This window comes from Buteo buteo, chromosome 17 (genome assembly GCF_964188355.1).
Source record: "Buteo buteo chromosome 17, bButBut1.hap1.1, whole genome shotgun sequence".
In the NCBI taxonomy this organism is placed as follows: domain Eukaryota; kingdom Metazoa; phylum Chordata; class Aves; order Accipitriformes; family Accipitridae; genus Buteo; species Buteo buteo.
Genome location: NC_134187.1, coordinates 6,892,956 through 6,915,127, shown reverse-complemented (window position 1 = coordinate 6,915,127; position 22,172 = coordinate 6,892,956). Strand labels below are relative to the sequence as shown.

At 41.0% G+C, this 22,172-nt stretch overlaps 1 protein-coding gene across 1 annotated transcript; it reads right to left on the bottom strand.

Moving 5' to 3' along the window:
* Positions 1-462: 462 nt before the first annotated feature.
* On the bottom strand, positions 463-18,202 carry LOC142041172 (opsin-5-like). Its single transcript, XM_075049828.1, is given in 7 exon segments — positions 463-559; positions 1,859-2,103; positions 5,140-5,474; positions 7,243-7,413; positions 11,192-11,311; positions 17,891-18,079; positions 18,082-18,202. Coding segments are annotated over 7 exon segments (1,245 nt in total). The 3' UTR covers positions 463-495.
* Between the last annotated feature and the right edge of the window lie 3,970 nt (positions 18,203-22,172).

Here is a 22,172-nt window from a genome sequence, read left to right as displayed (position 1 = left end):
TAATCAGTGGGCTAGTGTTTCTCCAGTGGGTGATTTGGAGCACTGATAAGTGAAGATCTGACTCAGATTTGTCCTCTAAGGAATCCTTTCTCTCATGCTCCAGTTCTCCAGTGACTGCAGTAGGAATCTAGGGAGATGAGCTTTAGCAAACTAAAACTGGCCTTTGTGAATACTTCCCTTTCTGTGAGGGAGAATATCATCCACGCTATCACTTCTGTTAGTGCTAAAAAAAAAAAAGTATTTTAAAGGCTCTGAAGTGAATAAAATTTTTTTTATACAAATGAATCTTCTGTTTCTTCTTCCTCTGAGTACTTAAAATATTTGCCCAGCTCTAATCACACTATTTTGGTCAGGATGGAAAGAACTACATTGTACTTAGGACTAGGGAGTAAAATAAAACTGTCATAATGTTTTAATTTATTTACAGAAAGAGGAACTTGAGACAGTGTGATTAATTGTCATCAGGTTTTCATTTGCTGTATGTGAAATGAGCCTTCATACTTCCAGTTGGGTTTCGTTCATCGCTGCCGAGTCTCTGTGTGCAGATATGGTATACATCCTACGGGAAGGAGAAAGCACAACAATCGTTTTGTTCATACCAAGCTGACAATTAAGTTCCTAATTCTGGGAAGTGAATTTTCCAGAACCTTTTCTTCACTGCACAGGCCTAGGAAAGCCACCTTGCATTCAGCGTGAGGGACTAGGTGAAACCTCCTTCCTCCCTCAGAGTGATAACACGGAGGTTAAACACAAATCCAGCCACCAAAGACTCACTGAAGGCTATTTCAGATTTGTCTCCCATTTGCCTAAAATTGCAGAAGAGTTTCTGGTAAACTATAAATTCAGCACCTCAAACACTTATATAAACTCTGTATGTTCTGCAGATGAGATGAATCTGAGTGGAAGATTATAGAATAATCTACTAAGGGAAGCTGTGGAATCTCGAGATACTGACTCACACTCTGAACAATACATCAAAAAAAGCTGGAATTGGTAAGGGAATAATATGAATGATGAAACGGGCCTTCGTGCCTCTAATAAGTACATACTGAGGCATGTATGTTCTGGGCTTTTGACGCAAATTACTCTGCTGGAATTCTATGGATTCACAGTCACTTATATGTGGTAGAGCATTTGTGGCCTTTATATCAGCCTACGCTGTCAGATTAATGTCTGTCATTATCTCATCGTTGCTCAGTCACAGAAGTAAGATACTTGTCTGGCATAAGACAGAACTAGAAGCATTTTTCCTCCAAGTGCACAATTAGTGTTTCCAGGAACTCCACTGGTGGTCAGCACAGATTTTGCCAGAAAGTTGTAAATAGAAAAGAGGCCTTTTTATGAGATCTTATTACACTTTGATTTGTTTGTTTGGGGTTTTGTGTGGGGGTGGGGGTGGGGGTGTGAGTGGCACCTACAGGGTGATTAAGGAACTATTGTCTCTCCCTGATAACTCTGTGGCTGAAAGGCATAGTAATAACAGGTTCAATATGTAAGGAATTACACAATTCTCTCCCATTTACTTCCTTGGCAATGGAGGTCATCAACACACTTCTGGAGGTAACCCAAATGTTGACATAAAAGGAACAGGAGCTCATGACTGATCCAAAAGCCACTAAAACCAATGGAACTTTTTTTCAATTGTATCAATGGAGTTGCAGCTGGATCTAAAAGTAAGAACTCCTTGCTTCTCTTTTTACACCTAGAGTCACTTTACAAATGTCCATAGAAAGAAGGACCCTGAATAGGTCATGGTCAAAAACAAGAAATAAGATTTAAAGAGCTGTGACTCTTGGTAGATCTTTGTTTGGTACTTTTTGGAACTTAAAGATATCCTACTTCTGAAAGAAGAGATTACCTTGATTTCTTCAAAGAGCTCTTCTTCTGCAGTGTCTTCAATCCTCCTGACCGGCAACAGGCAAACTTACAATCAATGACCTGGTAAATAATTGGGTTGTACATAGCTGCTGACTTTGCAAGCAAAGTTGGTACCACTGAAAACTGGATGGGAACTGAGTCTGGCTGTCCAAAGGCTGACCACACGGACACCACGGCGTAAGGGATCCAGGCAATGAGGAACCCTGCACAGATCAACATTGCCACCTTGTGAGAGGAAAAGAGGGAAGAGAGAAAGAGGTTAATCTAGCAGGGCTGGACACTGACAGCACAGCACATAGCTAGGCAGAATGCAAGGGAACGTGCCACAGAATGGAAAAGAAAAATGGTAACTCCATTCATATAAATGTACAATATGAACAAAAGCTGTCACTCATTTCTCTTCTCTTTATCTAGCATGTATTTTTCTTTCATTTCACACAGAGCAGTTAATGAGTCTGTTATCACAGACCTCTAAAAATGCTATAAGGTCTGGCTAAACATGAGGAAACTAAATGAGATCTCAGAAAATAATGATTCTTTGACAGTAAATTTAAATTATTTAAGGAGGAGAGTCCTTTCAAAACCTACAGACTCTCTTTTTTTTAGGATAATATATAACATAAAGCTGTGAAAGTTTTTGAAAATCTTAGCAAGATCTTTGAAATGAACGCACATTAAACTGGAAACATTTCCTACAAGGTTTCTCCTTGTTGTTTTTTTTTCTTTTTCTTGCTTATTTGAGAAGCCTCTCACTTCTTTAGTCTCTTCCAACCAAATAGTCCTCAGATTGTCAAAAAGAAACCCAGCCTCTTTTCCATTCCAGAGTGAAAAAAGCATGCACTGGGAAAACCAAACCAAAAAAATTATTAAGCATAAGTCCTCCAGATTCTGAGTCCTTTGAAATCAAATTCCAAACTTCATAAAATCAAAGTCTTTGAAGTAGCTTCCAGGGTTGAATTAGGTCCTGATGGTGTGTGGGAGTGGGGGACCCTGTAGGTGAGTTTGTTTAGGAGGGTATATTCCTGTCTATATCTACTAGAGCTCCTTCTGTGTCACCCAGTACCAGTCAAGGAGGCAAAAGCAAAGGAAACCGGCAACCGAAGAAGAGTTTGCAACACCCTGATCTAACGCAGGGCTTCTTCCTCTCTTGTATGCCGTGCTGATGTCCCAGGGAAGGCCTCAAAACCCAGTGGGACCAATAACCTGTCACGAGGATGGCCACTGGTAACAGGAGGAAGGAGAAGAGTTTTGATAAACTAGGTCTACCTTCTGCCTGCACCCAGGAGGGGGTCTGTGCCAGACTGGAAAAATTTCCACTGGAAAAATGCCAACCATTTGAATCCCTTTCAAGACAAATATGGAAAAAGTGAGCATAAAGTCATTCAGTAAGGCACGAGCTGTCAAGTCTCTGCGTATACCCACTCCAGTAGATAAAAAATGACTGTATTTACCTGCGTAAGCTGGCTGAAACTACTGGGAATTTAATTGAGAGTGAGAAGGCTAGTACAATGTCTAGTTTTCTTTCTCCTAACCCATAGTATGGATTTTGTACTCCATTAGAATCTGTAGATGCTTTAAAAAACAATTTTCTACCAAACATTTACATTGCATTTCTGGTAAATGAGAAAAGGACTTATAACAGGAGGAAATATAGCCATTGGAATGTTTAGTATAAATATTAAAGAAAAACTGTTTGGGGCCAAAATTTGTGATTTATGTACTTTACCTGAACCAGCCTGTCTGCACTCAGTCACAGCCTGATACAGCTCCAAATGACAACATGCAATAATAAATCCTAAAGAACCTGTGCCATTATATGGCTGCCATTGACAGACTATTACTGCATCCAGACTGATAGTAGTACATGTGCACTCATTTGCAATAAGGCAATTAGCAGGATTACAACAAAAAATCATCAGAAAGCACAAGGTTTTTGGATATTGCATAACTTTTTGTGGAGCCTTTGATTCCACATCATGATGGTAATATTATTTTCAGGGAAACTTCATTCTTTTATGCTTTTTGTTGTTGTTGTCTGTCACTGAAGAAACAGTGCATGTGACTCCAGGATCTCAAACACAGCCTGTTTGTTATAAATTGTGCTGTGAAGTTAAATGGGTTATGATGGATACTCATTTTCCATATTTATATATATCCCAGCATTATGTTCTCCACTGTAGATTCAAGACAGAAGGGACAATTACCAGTGTTTTGATTCTGATCACACTGAAGTTTTACATGAGCCCTCCAATATGGCAAAAAGTAAATTTGCAATCTCAAATCAAAAGTTTCCATTGTTCTTCAAAGGAAAGCTGCTGAATAACCACAAAACAGCACTGTATTGAAGCATCCCTTTTTAAAGGCAAGTACAGTTTTACCAACTGTACTGGCAGCACTTGACCATACAGCTTAGACATAATGTTACTTACTGCTGTATATTATATAACTTTCAGTTCAACTCCCCAAAAAAGTAATAAAATTTGATCAGCTAAGCGAGAGATGCTGCTTGTCTCCCTCTTGGCATGGCTTACAGAGGCTGGTGAATCTTCTACAACTAAGGAATCTGGTTTTGTTCAGTACAAGCTTTTATTTTGAGAGCTTTCCTGGCACAATAACGAGTATCAGCAAGGATCATGGCTGTCACCATTGCCAAACAGAAAATAGATTCAATCAGAAAGGGAAAATAGGATATGGTCTGAGATGGAAAATTAATTTTATCACTTGAGTACATTTTTATCAGCAGCTCATGGCTGAACCTAAATGATAAATTATTTGCATAAAAACAATTGCAGTGTCAGAGGAGTGACTTTGGTTTATATCTTCATTAACAGAGGAACGTAAGCTATCTGAAAGTTTTATTTCCCTGTTACAATAACCTGCTTTTTGTCTGGTTTTCTGTTATAACTCCTGGGCACCTCAAACACTTTAAAATCATTCTTCACAACTGCTTCTGAAAGCAAAGGGAGCTTTATGATGGGGAACAGGGCCCCAGGGACATGATATGACTTGTGGACAGTCACACAGGAAGGCTGTGGCAGAGCTTCAGAGTGAATCACGATCTCAGGGACTTGAGTGCCCTAATCACAAAATTATGTTTCAACTCCTGTCTTTTCCCATCTTGACAGTAATGGAGGAGAAAGCTAGAAGAACCACCTTCAGAGCATGGTACTATCGCTCAGCATAGGAGAGTACATGGTTGAAGTTCTCCAAGCCTGCTTTTACAACCCAACAAACCAAGTTGAGTTAAATCTTCCTACCTACCTTGGTCAGCTTCATTTCAAGTATGTGGCTGTTCTGAATCCTGGTATCATAGTGAGCAACCTCTTTGGTGGATGACTTGACTTTTAGAATGATTTTGACATAGGAAAAAACAATCACTGCCGTGGGGAACAGGAGGCAAAAGAAAAGAATACTCAGAATAAAAGCCTGTCCAGCCACCGAAGCCTGCGCCAGCCACCAGTCCAGAGTGCAGGAGGTCCCAAACGGCTCGGGGGCATAGCTCCCCACACCAGCAAAAGGCACCGTAGCCCAGAACGTAGCATAGGCCCAGATTATTGCCAGACAGATAAATGCATGATGTCTCTTAAGCCAGGTACCTGGAAGACAATTCAAGAGTTACAACCTCAGGTCTATATGTATTCGGCACAATCGAATATATCCTTCTACACATGCAGAAAGAGTTTGCTTGGCTGTTGTTCAAGAACTGCTGTAGGGTTTCTCACTTCCTTCCCGCTATCTACAGTGACCCCTCAGCCAGCCACCCCAGCTCACATCGTACCTCATGAAGAGAAATTCACTCTCATGGAGAGGGCTCCACCTGATATTATTTCAGATCTCTACTTTAGGCTGTGACGATTTACAACCTAGGAGAGCCCATACAAAAGCCATCCAAACAGCTAGCTCAGCAATCATCATGGGAATCTTGCCTAGTAACTTTGAAAATCATTTTGTGGTCTGTAAAGGTGTAGTCAGTGTGTGGTCAGATGAGATGCAGATTCAACCCGCATGAAGGACTAAGTGTTTAATTCGGCCTTCCATTGTCCAGCACGAAGGCTCACTATCTGCAACTGTGTGATGCAATGTATGTTTTTTCCTATTCTTCCTGTCAGATATTAACTGCTTAAAGTTTGATCTCAGGACACTTCTCAACATAAATCATTAACGCAAGTGACTGAAAGACAAGGTTTACAGAAGAAATAACATATCCAAGATTTATTTTTACCTTGTCATTCTTTTCCAATACAGTAAATCATCATGTGCGTATGATCAGAAGTATCTGTAATTGGTGGGTTTTTATGTTTACTTGTCCATTTGTTTTATTAAATGCTAATGGCATGCCTGGAGTTGTGAAGTGGAATATTGCCTCTCTGCTCATCTTGCATGCAACCCTACTTCAGCTAGAAAAAGCTTCAGTTTACAAGCTCTCCATCATCACTGATGTTCAACATGTTGGATTCGGATAGGACTAACAAGTTAAAACCCATGATTCACGCAGACATGCCAGGATCTATGATAGCAGATCTTAGTGCAGTACCACAGCTTTTAATTGACAGCACACTCAGTTATTGGACAGACTAGTTACTTACACTTCCTAGCTACAAATGTTTCTTATAACTTAAATTACATGCTTGATATTATATGTTGTTATAATGAGATCAGTTTTATGTCCCTCAAGCCACATGTGCAAGGTGTTTCTTATATGTAAAGTCACCTTGAGTATCACCAGTATTTTGTTGGGGAGTTAGTCCCTTCTGAAGCAAGAAAAACATCTTTTCTAAACTGTGACAACATCTTTTAACTGGAAAAAATGAAGCATGTAATACTTCATATTCAAGAGATATAAGATATTGATGGATATGGTGAAAACACCTTTCATTGCTAAATTTATTTCATCTTCTCAGGTTCTATCTCCATATTAGAGAGACAATATCACATTTATTATGACCTATTACACATCTAAATCTTTTAGATGTTTCAAATAGCTTGCCACATATCTTAAAGGAATTTAGGCATCTAATACAGAATACCTTTGTGTGTCGGGCCATAAGACCTTGCAAGATGTGCAATGCTTGAATCTGTTAATGTCAATAGGCCTTGATAGACACAAAGTGATTTATCTATGAGTGATTACAAAACCTCATGTCTTAAGCAGACAGCAGAGAGAAAACAGTGAAGGTGTTATGTCCAGCAATACAAATTTAGCTGGGATTACTTGGGTCATACAAATATGTTCTTCTTACTTGTGTATTCCCCTCTATATTTAACAGAAGCATTCTGAAGAGTTTCAGTATGATTTCAGTCTAGAAAACTGTATCACTTAATATAGTTTTTCTATAGCCATTTAATATAGCTTTTCTTTCTTACCATAAGACAAGTGACAGATTTTTAGGTATCTATCCAGGCTGACAGCTGTCATGGTAATAAGGCTCCCACAGCCAAAGAAGAAACCAGCCCATCCATACCAGCGGCAGCCCATCCATCCAAACACCCAGCGGTGAGAAAAGAAGGAAATGATACTAAACGGTTTTCCTACAACTTCAAAAGGAAAAAAGAATGTTGGTTGACTGATAAAATCCATCACTGATATAACCACTCTTTTCCAGAAAAGCAAACCCTCCCCTTTTCCCAAAGATAATACCAGTAAAAAATGCTCTGCAGAGTGAAGAGAGGGCTTCAGGCACACCAGATGTGATGACTTGCGTGCCCTCCATCCACAGGACTAAGCCTAAAACAGTTGTAGCTAGATCCCGTGGCATCTATGCTGTGGTAGGATGAGCCAAGCCTGCAGAATGGCTGGAAACAAGTGCTTTACTGCAGACCGTGTGAACCAGAAGTGAACCCATACTCTGGTACTGAGTATGTGCAAGCTCTTTCCATTGTGAAAACTTCAGAGTATGTGTTAAGTCCACATGCAAACACGAGCCAGGATATAAACCGTACGGGTGATGGGTGAGTCTGGGCTTCAAACAGGTATGGATCTAGTTAGGCTACATCTCTATAATCAATTGAGTGTCTTCAAACACAGGATAAAGAAATTTGCCTTCAAAGAGCGCTTCTGCAAACCTGCCAAGGCCCAAATTAGGATGCATACTGTGCTAAAGTGTTAGGTTAGAAAGGAAGATGGTGCTATGGTCACAGCAGGGACTTGAGCTGCAGAAGTGGCTTCAGCTCTTGTCCATACCACAGTCTTCCTTGGTGACTCTCAGCAAGTCACCTGGCCACAGATATTAAAAAGTTTTAAGCATCCGCAAACAGAAAGGAAATACCTAATTATGTTGGAGACTGTCCTAGTGGCACCCTAGCTCATTTCTCCATTTGTAAAAGTGGGTGATGCATTATGGAAGAAATTGTTAGGTCATATGTTGTTCCATTCTCACCTTAAAACAGATTAACATTAGTCATATTCTTTGTGAGTCTCATGAAAATGAGAAAGTTCAGAAATTGTAATTTTCTAGTTGGACATCTCCACTTTTTGATTTTTTTTTTTTTTTACTGGACAAACAAAAAAATCAACTTTAATGGAACAGAAAACTCAAAAATTTACAATCTAGGAACATCAGCATATTTTCTGAATCCTTCATTTCTGCTTACCAGACTGACCTGAAATGCTCCAAGACCTGAACAGTTCAACTGCAACATTCAAACAACATTAAATATTGAATGCCACCTTCCTGTGACTGTGTTCCTTCCTGCACAGGAGTTGCCAGAGCACCTCAAGGAGTTGAATGCATCTCAGCTGCCCTGGGCTATTTTCGCTAGCTGAACCCCACTGACTATAATGCCATGGCAGCTCAGTGATTCGATTCATAAAGAAGGCAAAAATAGTCTTGCAAACTGAAATTCCCACAAGGTACTGTATTCATAGAAGTCAAGATAAAAGTCTCTATTTTGTTGAAGTGATCTGTACAAAAATATTTCTGATTGTTCCCAAAAATATTCCATTTCAGATCAAAGTAATGCGAAACCAAACATTCTGTTTTCACTCTTAACAGAAAATTAAAACATTTCTACCAAAACAAAATCTTGCAGAAAATGCCCTTTGCCCCATCTTCTATGCCTAAAACATCATGATTGAAACCCCTTCAAAATGAGACTTATTTTTAAACAAGGTATTTTGGGATTCTTTTCCTTTAGCTTAAGCCTGTAAGGAAAATTCTGCCTGAGCCTGAAGGTTGTGCTCAGGGCAATATATTATGTGCTTTTCTCCAAGCAGAATAGATGTACTTTAATTTTTCAAGCAAAAGCTGACCCCAGTGATTAAGGTTTCAAGAAAAACATGAAATATGGCAAGGTCTAGGCTATATGCTAAGAGGCAGCAACTTTACTCCCGTAAATCATTGCCAACTCCAAAGGCTAACACATTTATTTGCACAAAATCAAATTCCTCTTCAGCGACACAGGATTCTGAGCATGATATCAGTGCAAAAGGAGCCTGATGCAGTTTTGAACAAGTGGCTGGTGCCACCCTGTGGAAATCTGCAGGAAGCAGGGCCGTGGCAGAACCCGCTTCTTCTACATGGTGCCAAGGGAAGTGTGTGAAATATGAAGATTTTGGAAAAAGTCCTATCTTCACTCCAATCAGTCCAGCAGACAGAACACATGACATTCCTTGAGTCAACATCTCCCATTAACAAAAAAAAAGAAAGAGAAGGGAGAAAAAGCATGCATGGCTGGTGCCAATCACAATTTTTTCAATTACAAAACTTAAACACAGATAGATTGAGATCCCCATGGAGGACAAGCTGACCAAGTGGTATGGTGGTGACAGACCTTAACAGACAAACTAGCAGCCCTTAGGCTAAGAGGGCTTCCAAACAAGCTGTAGTTTGCATGGTTGGGACATACAGCTTATATGGTTAGGATATATCTGTTTACATTCCAAATATATAGCTACAGAAATTCCCCCGAACCACTCCGTCTCATGGAGTGCCTCTCATTGGAGTCAGGTATGAGCCTTATAAAATGAGAGAGACTCTTAGGACACAAGGGAGATGGGAGCATCACAGAAGAGACAAAAACTGGTCTTTTATTTTTTTTTCTTCACTTCTAAGTGCTGCAGGATGGAAATAGTGTCTCCATGGCAGATATGCCAAAGAAATCATCGGGATTTCTTTGTGTGGTAGCAGAGCAGAGATATTTATACTAACACCTTTCTTCTGCTGAATTCGTAAGTATCTCCATCAGAAAACCATGTTTACTGCTCATCAAGAGGCATCAAAATTACTGGAAGTTGAGGGGGTGAGCAGCTCCTTGGCCACATGCAGTGAAAGCATAATGAGCGTCAGTTTGGGGAGGCTGGAAGCCATCATTTGATGTTGTTCAGTGCTATTTTAGGCATTTGGATGAGGGTAAAAGCATTTGGCAGAGACAAGGGCAGGAAAAGAGTGCACTGGAGCTGAGGGCAGGGGTCCCAGTGTATGCAACACGTAGGGAACAGATGACTTTGGGAGCATGGGAACATACCGTCGTTTATATTGCACTGGGGAGATCCCCTGGTCAGCTGGGTCACCTCGGGCCTTTATAGCCATTGGGTTGTCTGCTATCCAAAATATCCTTTCCTAAAGGACATCCAGTCCTCCCCCTGTATTTGCATGTAGCCATGAGCAGCTGAATGAAGCTCAAGTCAAGAGCCAAAAGAACGGTCTCCAAAGGCTCTTGAGTCTGCAACTGCATGTAAATCTTTCCAAAGCTCCCTCCTCTCATGCCAGGGCATCCAGGCTGTGGGGTTGAAATAAAAATCCCTCCAGTTGGCTGATGTTGCTCTTACTCTATAGGTTGACACAAATGTTTATTTTCCTGACTCAGAGATAAAAGAGGACTTTCACTAGAGAGAAAATTATGAGCTTTAATAGGCTGGTGGCCACTGGCATTTTCCAATTCTGTCCCCTCATGCCCCTCCCCACTCACATTTGGCTAAATATGTGGTTTTGAGGCACCTGGATCCCTCCTGTTGCACCCTGCAGCAAGAAAATATAATTTTCTCTCATAATATCGAGCTATTTTGTGGTTATTGTGCCAGGATGCACATGGGAGCTGTCTTTGAAGGCCTGCCCAGTGCTGGGGTGAACAGGAGTTTTGCCTGATTGATAAATCCAACCTTATTTTTTTCCTCTGTACTTTTATTTCTTCCCATCAAGTTGTCCAGGAATGTTGTTTTCTATCCTTCTCTGTTATTTATATGCAAATAATAGAGCAGAAATATCAGTAGCAAAAGGCATTTGGGGCTCCCATGACTTCCAGAGGACTGTCTCTTGCTGCTGCCAGAAAGAATGGTGGGATAGTAAAAATGAGTGAAAATAAGACATGAAATTACCTGAAATGCCCAGATCACACACTGCTAAATTAACAGTCATTATCTCAGCAGGTCTCAACTTCTTCTTTCGCTTTGAGGACATAAAAATAACATACCCATTTCCCAGAGTTGAAAGAATCCCTATAATAATGAAAAAAAAAAAAAAAAAAAAAGAGAGAAAAACAACAAATTAGAGTTCTCCTTGAAAACAGCAATATCCCATGTTCTTTGTGAAATTCTCTGGTATTTTCAGCCTGAACCTGTTGTCCCAAGGCTAGACATTTCACTCTGAAACATGATCATCTCATCCTCATTATGCAGCTCATAGAGACATCTACTGCAGACATCTCCCTCCCACAACAATTGCTATTTTCCCGTCTGCAGCAGGACATTGCCTTCGCCACCTGAGCCTGCACAACTCTCGACTGAATGCACATAATAGAAATCCCATAATCCCTCTGTTCTGATCAACCCCATTTCTCTCACAAACATTTATACAGCCACAAGAATGAAATTCAGCCTTCTGTAATCACAAGGACCCCAATCTCTGACCAACCTTAATTTTATTAAAGACTATAATCAGAGGTTGAGGGATAAATTTCTAAAATAATGTAAGTTAAGATACTAATATCACGTCTTAAATTTTACAGTAAAAATTTATTTCTATCATAAGGAAGAAAAATCATAAAATATATCTGATTTTAACTTCCAGCTGGAATTCAGTGCATGAGGAGGGATCCTGTTCATGTTGGCTGACATCTTTTTTGCCATATCACCACCCAAGGACCTGCAGGGACCAAAAATTGCAGAGTTTCCAATTCCCTTAAAGAAAAGTGTTTCTTCACTAACTCATGTTTGAAAGGGTTTGAGCCCAGAGCGAGTGTTTTGCAGGGGAAACAGGACAGCACGCAACTTCCCTTTCAAGAAGCAAGAGTCACCCCCAGAGTGAACACCCCAAAACGGACCGTGGCCCATGGGGGCCTCACGCTGGAGCAGAGAAGACAAGCAAGAAGGAGGGAGACACATTGCCTTACCAAAGGGACCTACAACGGCAATGAGGGAGAAGATGTTGGCATGAAGTTCAGCCTGGGAAATGGGGAAGAAAGGTGTTTTCTTTAAGTATTTTATGTTAGTCATCTTTGTTTCTCACTACCCGAACCTGTAATTAAATGTTAAGCTAAATTCCCCACGATGAGAGCCCACAACAGTAACTGGTGACCGACCTCGCTGTCTTTACCTCCACCTTGTGTTTATCTCCGCCGCTTTTGCTTTTCCTTTTTCCTCCCCATCCCACCGCGGGGGCTGTAAGCAAGCGGCCGCCCTGGGTGCTTGGCTACTGGCCAAGGCCAAACCTCCACACTGCTATAAAAAAGTCGTAAATAACCCAACTTTCCTCTGTCGATGAGGCAGCAAAGTCACTCTTTGTGATGCCTTCCTACACATGGCTTTGGTGGTGCAAACTCAGACGTATTCCGTGTTTCGAGAAGACCCCAGCAGCTGCCCAGCAATGCCGACCTCTCCAAATACTCTACCTTTGACTACCACATAATTTTCATCAGAGTCTTCTGGGACACCAGACCTCAGGAATTAAAGCTCAGGAATTAAATAGGTATTTAATGATTTACTCTGGCCCATCAATGGAATGATCCCCTTGCAAGGGCGTTACGTCCTCACAAACCAAGAGACCCAACCTGGGAATATCCATGAAGCAGAGAGAAATATGGTTCCCAGAGGCTAAACCCAGACTATTTCTCAAGAAATATGAGTAACTGTGGAACCGAAAGTTTACCGAACTCAGGAGAAAAATACTTTGATTTTGAATTTTTCAGTAACAAACGCAACACTTGCCTAATTGGAAACACTTCTTATTTTTATACTGACAGTATAGCTTTCTACATTACTTTAAAAAATAAACAGGACAGAAACTCATTTGCCATTGAATCTTAGGTTTTCTCAGAAAATTTTATTTATCCTTGGTAAATGAATTTTAAAGAACACCCTATTCTTAGGGGTCTGAAAATTTCATTGGAATTATAAGTAGATACAGGTATTCATATGAATTATCTTCTTCCTTGCAGCTAACTGAATGAATCTCAATGCTGCCAAGCATTTTTCATATATCTTAATCCTTTTCTGTCTTAATGCCATTTTCTCTCTAGTGATATTTAGGATACCTAGAGAGCCAGCATCCAGTTTGAAATACCTGTCAAAATCACCTGATATTTTCCTGAATCTTTTTCAACTGACTGGTAGTCCAGAGAGATGTCTTCATCAGACAAGCCTCTGAAGCAAGTGCTCATTATTAATAGCAAGGTTTCGGAGAGCCCCAGCCCACTGACCTCCTCATCCTACAGCTGGAAGGAGCCCAGTGATGATTTAAGTTGCCTTTTGTCTATAACCACGTCTGACAATTGCTTATCTGAATTCTTTTTTAACTCCTTGGTGATAGAAACTTCATAATCTCCTTAGGTGAGCCATCTAATGCTTCATTTTTCCTACTATTAAAAAGATTTTACTAACAGCTAGCTGAAGTCCTTGCTGGTGCGGGCTCCCAGCTCTGGTAGGTGCTGGCAGGCTGTGTGTCTGGACAGAGCCTGGGGTTGGAAACAGGGGAAAAAAGACTCTTCAGATATAAAGTAAAGGCTCTTTTCCAGGAGCAAACAGTTCAGGACACAACTGTCCATGGCACTGTAACACTATTACATATATACAAAGAGCCAAGGATGTGATAACTAAAAAAAGTGACACCTACAGAGAAAGAGCCAGGCTCAGTTACGCAACCTGCAGCGAAAGGTGAAAGTGTATAAAAATAGAAATCCGAACAAATAAGACTCCTTTTCTCCAATCTGACAGCAGTGCTAAACCATCAGAGAGAGAAAAAAAAAAAAAAAAAGTTCAGGATTTTGTTTTCAATTAAGCTGTTTCATAACACGCTGAAGAAGTGTGCAGCAACAGTTTGCAAATCAATAGTTACTTGCCACAGGCTTTCAAAGGAGCTGACAGCCAGCAGGTCTCCACTCAGTAGTTAGTCACCCTACCCAGCCATACAGTAAATCAATCAAGTTAGTGATGAAAAAGCTAGTGGGAGAAGTGACAAAGTAAAAAGAATTGGATTCTTATAACCAAGTGACTGTTTGATTATTTTTTTCCCAGACAATTGAAAAAATACACATGGAAATTAACTAGTTAGGACAAAAGATCACAGATTTGCAGAGAATTTGTCACAGATTGGTCAAGACCCCTGATTTTCTTCGAAGATAAAAAAAAGTATTTTTATATTTTCAAACTGCAATACTTCAGTTGTACAACCAGTCTGACCCTAAAAGCTCTGCCGACTTTCCTGGTAGGATCCTAGCCTTGTTCGCCCTCTGTGCAGCTTCTTCCTCTTTTTGAAATAAGTTTTAAACTCACTTACACTTTAGGTGCCTCAAGCACAAAAAGATGCCCGATAGCAATCCCCACCTCCTGGCTTCCCACCTTTCCAGAGCTAGTCCCAATCTCTGCTATCAGGATGTCCACCCAGGATCTGCAGAGGAATAGGGGACACAGTGGCAGAAGGTGACAATGACCGGTTCGGTCTGTACCATAAGTTATAATAAAAAAACCACAGACATACCCTCGCTGGGTACCAGAGCTGAATGCTCCAGCTCGGTTTTCTATTTTCTGCAGATTATACAGTTTACAAAGTAAATCTGCAAAACTGCAGTTACCCCAAGACACAACTGTGCCCAAGAGCTATTTGAGCACATAGTTTCTGCTCACTGTTTTGGATACTTGGGAGCTGTGATTAACTACAAAGCTGCCAATTAAAGCAAATTTACAGCTTTAGCAAGCCTGTTGTGTGGAATTTGAAGTCAGTGAATAGTTTCACAGAGCTAGGCTTCCTTCTCCACCACCTTAAGGTCCAATATCTACCACCGAAAAACCTCTGCATGGCAGTGCTTCTTGTCCCAACAGAAATGCAGATGCTTTGAACCAAGAAATCAGCTTAGTGGAAAAAGAAATTTAGGATTATTTTTGTTTGCAGAAAGTAAAAATAGAGACTCAAGAGATTTACCTGGGAACAACAAAGATTAATTTCCTTCTAACTTCTCATATTTTTGCAGGCCCAAGATATTATTAAAATGTTGCTATCCACCTAAACATGAAAGTGTAATAAAATATGGATCTGCACGTCAGCAGGAGCTAATAGTGGCATCCCCAACACGCTAAGCTAAACCAGCCTTGTAAGGTACAACTCACTTGAGAAGCTTTAGCCCAAGCAAAGCCTTTTTTTTTTTTTTAAGTAAGAAAAATGTGTTTAAAGACTACTTCATCCAATCTATTCCCAAGCACACAAGAAGACCTGACATTGCTCTTCCATCAGTTTTGTTTAATTCCCTCTTTTAGTGGCTGATCTCTGAGGTGTAATCCTGCTTTACTGGTAAAAAGCATAAATATTCTCCTTCTTCATGCAAACCCCTATAAAAGGAAGGTGGTGGTGTCTGTACTCCTCTTGGCCTCTGACAAATTAATATCCATTATTGTATTATACACAGTGCCTGAAACACTGCTGTGCTGGTCTTGAAAATATGAAACCAGTTGCCATTGCTGAAATGGCTGAGGACACGACTGACCAGCAGGTAAGCAATGACTGCTTAAAATCGTTGCAATGATTGCCAAAAGGAATTAAAAATATCTGTGCAGGATACCAGTGGTGTCTTATATTATAAATGCAAGTCCAAGGAAGATGCAAATACAGCATTTACATGCGTATGTGAAAAGTATACTTGGCTCTAATGAAAGCTGCTACTGAAGTGTGTAGTGACCATAAGGGTAAAGTAACCAATCAAGTAAAATGCAATGCAAAACAAACACATGAAAAAATAAGTTAACCCCAGACAAAAATGTAGGATATGATGTCTAGAGCTACACATGTATACAGCAGAACTACAGCTTGAACTTTCCTGTCTTGAGCCACTGGGTGCAATGAATCCACCCCAGACTGTCTGACGTCCAGTCTGCAACACCAGGAAGGTGGGAATCTTACTGATAAGTCCGATATCAAAATGATTATCAGCCCTTTTTAAACTATAATGTCAGTCTCTTCACACTGCTCATATAAGTCTGTGCCTGCATGGTTAGCTTTTGTTTTTTCACTGGAAACTTTATTTCTGTTCCTTGCCTTAATTTGATTATATCTATGTTTTTCAAGATGTTTCACACCTGGCAGGGGTATTTCTTTGGAACTGGATAAATCTACACTAAATACAGCCAATATGACAAGGCAACACAGTGTACATTGGAAGGATTCATTTCAGCTACTCAGACATATTTCCTGGGATTAAAGCTAAATCTGCTTAACTGAGTGAAAAAAGACCTGAGGGGGGGGTTGTTTTGGACAGTTCAGTGAAGATATCTGTCTGCATAGCAGCAGAAAAAAAATATACATGTGAAAAGCTAGGATGCATACAAAGCAGTGCATGAATATCGAGAACAGCACAGAGATACAGCTTCACCTGCTGCCTCTGCTGCTCTGAATACTTTTTTCGATAAAGACATAAGCAGAAGACAAATAAGAAATAAGTTTTTTCAAGCCTTTGTGAGACCTCCACTGCAGAAAAGATTAGATTACTTAGATCAGTCAGGGGAATGGCAGTAAGAGAGTGTAGGAAGGCGGGATGTAAAATAGTGAATGAGAAACACAAAGGTAGGACTGAAAGATCTTTGTATTTTTTTACAGAAATGATAGAACAAGAGAATGAATCAAAACCGAAATAAATGCCAAGGAATACACTGTATACCCTGTATTCAGCCTGGTGCTCAGCCATCTGACACCCAGAGCCCAGTCTGGTATAGCACAGTTACATGACCTTGGCTCAGCTCTACTGAGAAAACAGCTGTTGAGCTGTGAGAAATTGCATGAACTAAAGCCATAAAATATAAGGAAACCTAAACCATAGAAAGAACTAAGTGTTGAGGCAAGCATTGACACAAAAAGATATAACCATGCCCCCCTCCATAAAGCAAAGAAGTTAAATCATCAAGAAGAAGGACCAGTTTATCCCTAGAAGCAATGGAGACCAGTATTTCCCATCTGAATGACAACTCCTTGGCATACGAATACTTAACACAGAAATCAGTCCCAGCTATCATCTGTGTGCACTAACCAATAAATAATTGCATTTATTCTGCTTGCAAAGTCACTTTGCACATGGTAAAAGACTCCAAAACAAAAGGCAGGGGAGGGTGTTAGGCAGAAAATATTGTTCAGTATAATATGTAACAGAGGACAGCTGATGCCAGGAGCTAAGCAAGATCCAAATGAGCACGTCTGAGGATGTTCTCTTTACTGCGTAGGCACATGAGAGAGGTTTCGAAAACAAGGCGTACAACCCTCATGGCATAAGGGTAAAAGCCAGTTCTGGTCATCAATGATTAAACTGCAAGCTAGTAACCTATCAGTAGAAAAAAATGAGTATTTCTTCACTTTTTGCTGGAAGTTCTACTGCTAGTCCCTTTTGGCTACCTGGACCAGCATTGTCTGTTGACACTAACTGTTGACACTGTTGACACCATATTTCTAACACATTCTCTCCTCTCCTTCCTAGATTTTTCTTTCTAGTATGAAGAAATATGTAATTACACATCTAATGCACAGCAGCTTCTGCCTTCTTTGTGACTGCCTGCAAGGATGCAGTGACACAGCCATCTTTCAAAGATGAATTACAAAATCTTTACCAATTATGGTTAAATAAAACCCAGCTACAATGTCAGCTTCTCTAGAAAGCTTTGATGCAAAGGGGTCTTCTTTCTGGAGATAGTGTGGGAGGTATTCTTCTTTGGAGGAAGTGTTGTGATCTGATGCCATCCCATTCATGTCCAGTTCAGCATCTGAAAAAATAAAAGAACAGAGCTTGCAATAGATCACATCTGCCGCCAGAAAACGCAAAGGTATTTTTGTTCATAAACAAGACGCATCCTCCTGTCTTCATTTCTGCCCTACCAGCTCCCAGGGCATTTCAGGATCCAATTCAAAATTGCATAAAGCATCCTGCCATGATTTATTTCATGACTTACTTTATCGAAGAATGTCATTATTCATATGGCACTCATCACAGTAATCCATCTGAGCAGTATCTCGGTACCGGTGTGTTGCGGCATTGAAGCCAGCGCCTCTGAAGTGCCTTCCCTGAATATCTTACAGAGCTTCATGTTTCCAGCCTGGTTTAAGAGTGACCCAGGACTGAGAATACAGAAAAACAAAGCAGGGCAATTGTTTGTGTCTGAATAGCTTCATTGCTCAATGAGTTTAATGCATACTGAACTTGTTGTCTTCATCTATATGCCCTGTTCTCGTAATCCCAAGAAAATGGGAATTATCAGTAAAGACAGCCCCAGCAATTTTTTTATATCCTGAGGGGCACTGTGTCTACAGATGGTTGCTCTGCAAATTTTACAGTTAAGTGAAAAGTTACATCCATAAACTCTCCTTAGAGTTCTTTAGGTGGTGGGTTCTAATGTAAATAACTGTACATGGTTATGGTTATAAATAGTAATTGGCTATTACAGTTATGAAGAAGCAGCAGGAATATTAAATACTAGACCCATCTGGGCAAGCTTGTTGAGTTTTCTCTCGATTTCCTTTTGGGTGGAAATGGGCTATTGAGGTCAAATGTGCTAAGACCGATAAAGTGAGCCCTGATATGTGAAAACTAGAATCTGGCAGACGGCCATGAAGGTTACCCCTCCCGCACAACAGAAGAAGTAAAGTGAGGAACTCTAGCCTAAGACAAAAACATTTCTGCAATGTTTGAAACTACCCAACCAGAGCTGTTTAGGACATGCATTCATCCCAGTTCTTGCCAGTGCTTGGTGGGGCAGGAGTGGGATGCAGGAACTTAGCACTTGACTCCCAGGGCTTCCATACTTTTTGCTGTGGGAACTGGGACAAGTTGTGAAGCTCTAAGTTTTGCCCCTCAAAAGTCCAAACCTGGAGGGAGACTAAGCGAGGAGAAAAAATATTTCATTATTTTACCCATTTGCTATCTCTTCTGCATCTTGAAGGCAGACAGTCTTCTCAACAACAGTCCTGTACGCCCAGAAATGTAGTAGATGACACCTACCTATACCCAAAGCACCCACAACCCTCTCCCTGCCGTCGCTCTAGCTTTGGAAAAAAAAGACCTCATTTAGGGGAATCAGATCATGGAGGCACGCTGCCACTCTAGACATGGGAGAAGCCAGAAGGTGTCCTAGGCATATGGATGGCTCCAAGTAGCACTAAGTCTTTAAAGTTCAGCATCTTCATTGTTTTTCTTTTTTCCCCAATAAAGGAAAAAAATAAGCAAAGGCTAATTAATTAAAAATAAAAAAAAAAATTGGATGACTTCATGAGCACTTTTCTCTGTCCACAGCCATTTAGGTTTGGATTAGGTACCAAACCATTTAGGCTTGGATTAGGTACCATGGTACGGCAGCCTGGACACAGTCTAAAGAGTTTGTCTCGTACAAAAGGGTGGCCTAAGGCATGAATCTGGGAAACAAAGTAATCAAAGTGATCATCCTCTCCATCCAGTCATAGCCACAGGTCTTGATCCAAATTCCACCTGGCCTTTAAAAGGCTCCTGATGCTTTTCTGTCCCCCAGCTTGCATGGTCCCACAACTCTTATACTGCTGCAGCATTTGAACCATGTGGGTGGTTGAAGTGATGCAAATGGAAAAGCACATCTGGGACCTGTCAGCACAATTTGGATTTAATATGAATAAGTAACAGAGTGTTTAAGGGCATGTTCCTTTCCTGACCCACAGTAAAATCTTCCACTCAAGTCAATATTAGATGGCTCACAGGGGCAATCATAGAATCATAGAATCACAGAATGGTTTGGGTTGGAAGGGACTTTAAAGACCATCTAGTTCCAACCCCCTGCCATGGGCAGGGACACCTTCCACTAGACCAGGTTGCTCAAAGCCCCATCCAACCTGGCCTTGAACACTGCCAGGGATGGGGCAGCCATAGCCTCTCTGGGCAACCTGTTCCAGTGCCTCACCACCCTCACAGTGAAGAACTTCTTCCTTACATCTCATCTAAATCTACCCTCTTTCAGTTTAAAGCCATTACCCCTTGTCCTATCACTACAAGCCCTTGTAAAAAGTCCCTCTCCAGCTTTCTTGTGGCCCCCTTTAGGTACTGGAAGGCTGCAGTAAGGTCTCCCTGGAGCCTTCTCTTCTCCAGGCTGGACAACCCCAATTCTCTCATCCTGTCTTCATAGGAGAGGTGCTCCAGCCCTCTGATCATCTTTGTGGCCCTCCTCTGGACCTGCTCCAACAGGTCCATGTCCTTCTCATGTTGGGGGCCCCAGAGCTGAACGCAGGACTCCAGGTGGGGTCTCACCAGAGTGGAGTAGAGGGGGAGAACCACGTCCCTCAACCTGCGGGTCACCCTTCTTTTGATGCAGCCCAGGATACAGTTGGCTTTCTGCGCTGCAAGTGCACATTGCTGGGCCGTGTTGAGCTTCTTGTCAACCAACACCCCAAAGTCCCTCTCCACAGGGCTGCTCTCAATCCATTTATTGCCCAGCCTATATTTGTGCTTGGGATTGCCCCGACGCATGTGCAGGACCTTGCACTTGGCCTTGTTGAACTTCATGAGGTTCGCACAGGCCCACCTCTCAAGCCTGTCAAGGTCCCTCTGGATGGCATCCCTTCCCTCCAGCGTGTCGACCGCACCACACAGCTTGGTGTCGTCTTCAAACTTGCTGAGGGTGCACTCAGTTCCACTGTCCGTGTCACTGATAAAGATGTTAAACGGCGCCGGTCCCAATACCAACCCCTGAGGAACCCCACTCGTCACTGTGAGTTGGACACAATATTGTCCAACTTACAAGCACACACAAAAAAAAGTAGCTTTAAAGAGGAAATTTCAACTTCTGTATATGTTAAGCCCAGCCAGAAGCCCAGTGATTGGGATTTTTAACCTGCCTTAGAAGCAAAGGTGCAGGTTTCCAAAGCAAATCACAGCCATGGGGCAGGAAGAAGCCTTCTCTGACCAAACAGGACTGCTACATGGCAGATTTTGCTGCTTCGCTCAGTGCAAGTTGTTTACCTGCTTGCAAATGTTCATGTTATGACAGACTTGTCCTATCTGGTTGCTGAAAAACAAGCACCTTACCTTGGATTTAAGCAGAGCAAGCACATTATTTCTTGAAAATTTTCAACAAAACAAAAAGGGAGATTAATGTCTAACTTCCGAAAAGACACACAAACTTTCCTCATTGTTTTAAATCATGTCTGGCAAATTAAGATTAAGTTTCAGATATAAGAACATAAAAACCAACTTTGCTTGAGTTACACAAAAAGTGTTACAATGACATATAATGCAGGATTTCAATAGCAGATTATGGATTTAAAAGATTTTCATCATCCTGATTAGGCAGGAATTAATAGTGCCCCCCAAAGGAAGCTCTGTTTAAGAATCACATCACAGTTTTAGAGTGTAAGAAACAGAAAAGGGTATAATTAACAAGGCAGAATAATTATTCCTCTTATAATTCCAAGTCAAGAAAAGCCGTAATCCTGATCAGCATCTCGTGCCTAAACGTTGGGTAAAAAAATATGGAGAGGGAGAACTTTTAAACTATTAGGCAAAGCCTAGCAAATGCAGGGGATGTGCATTTTCCCAGATTATTTCAGGAACCAAGATCTGAACTGCTAACTCTGTTGGTTTTGTTTATACATGTCCTTATTAAGATACCACAGTATTAAATGCCTCATTAAAGTCATAAAGGTTCTGATTCACAGCCCCTAAAAGTTAATGTCAGGGGCAGGGACTATAAAATGTTATTTTAATTTAAACTTCAGTGATCCATGCTTGTACCAATCTTCATTGCTTGCAAGTTCCTGTGAACTATTAAAACATTTTGGGAAGCTACAAACAGGGGAAGTGTACTAACCCAGATTCAAATTATGCCTTCTTCCATGTGGCTCAGATAAATATTGGCAGATATGGGCAAAATCTGAAGT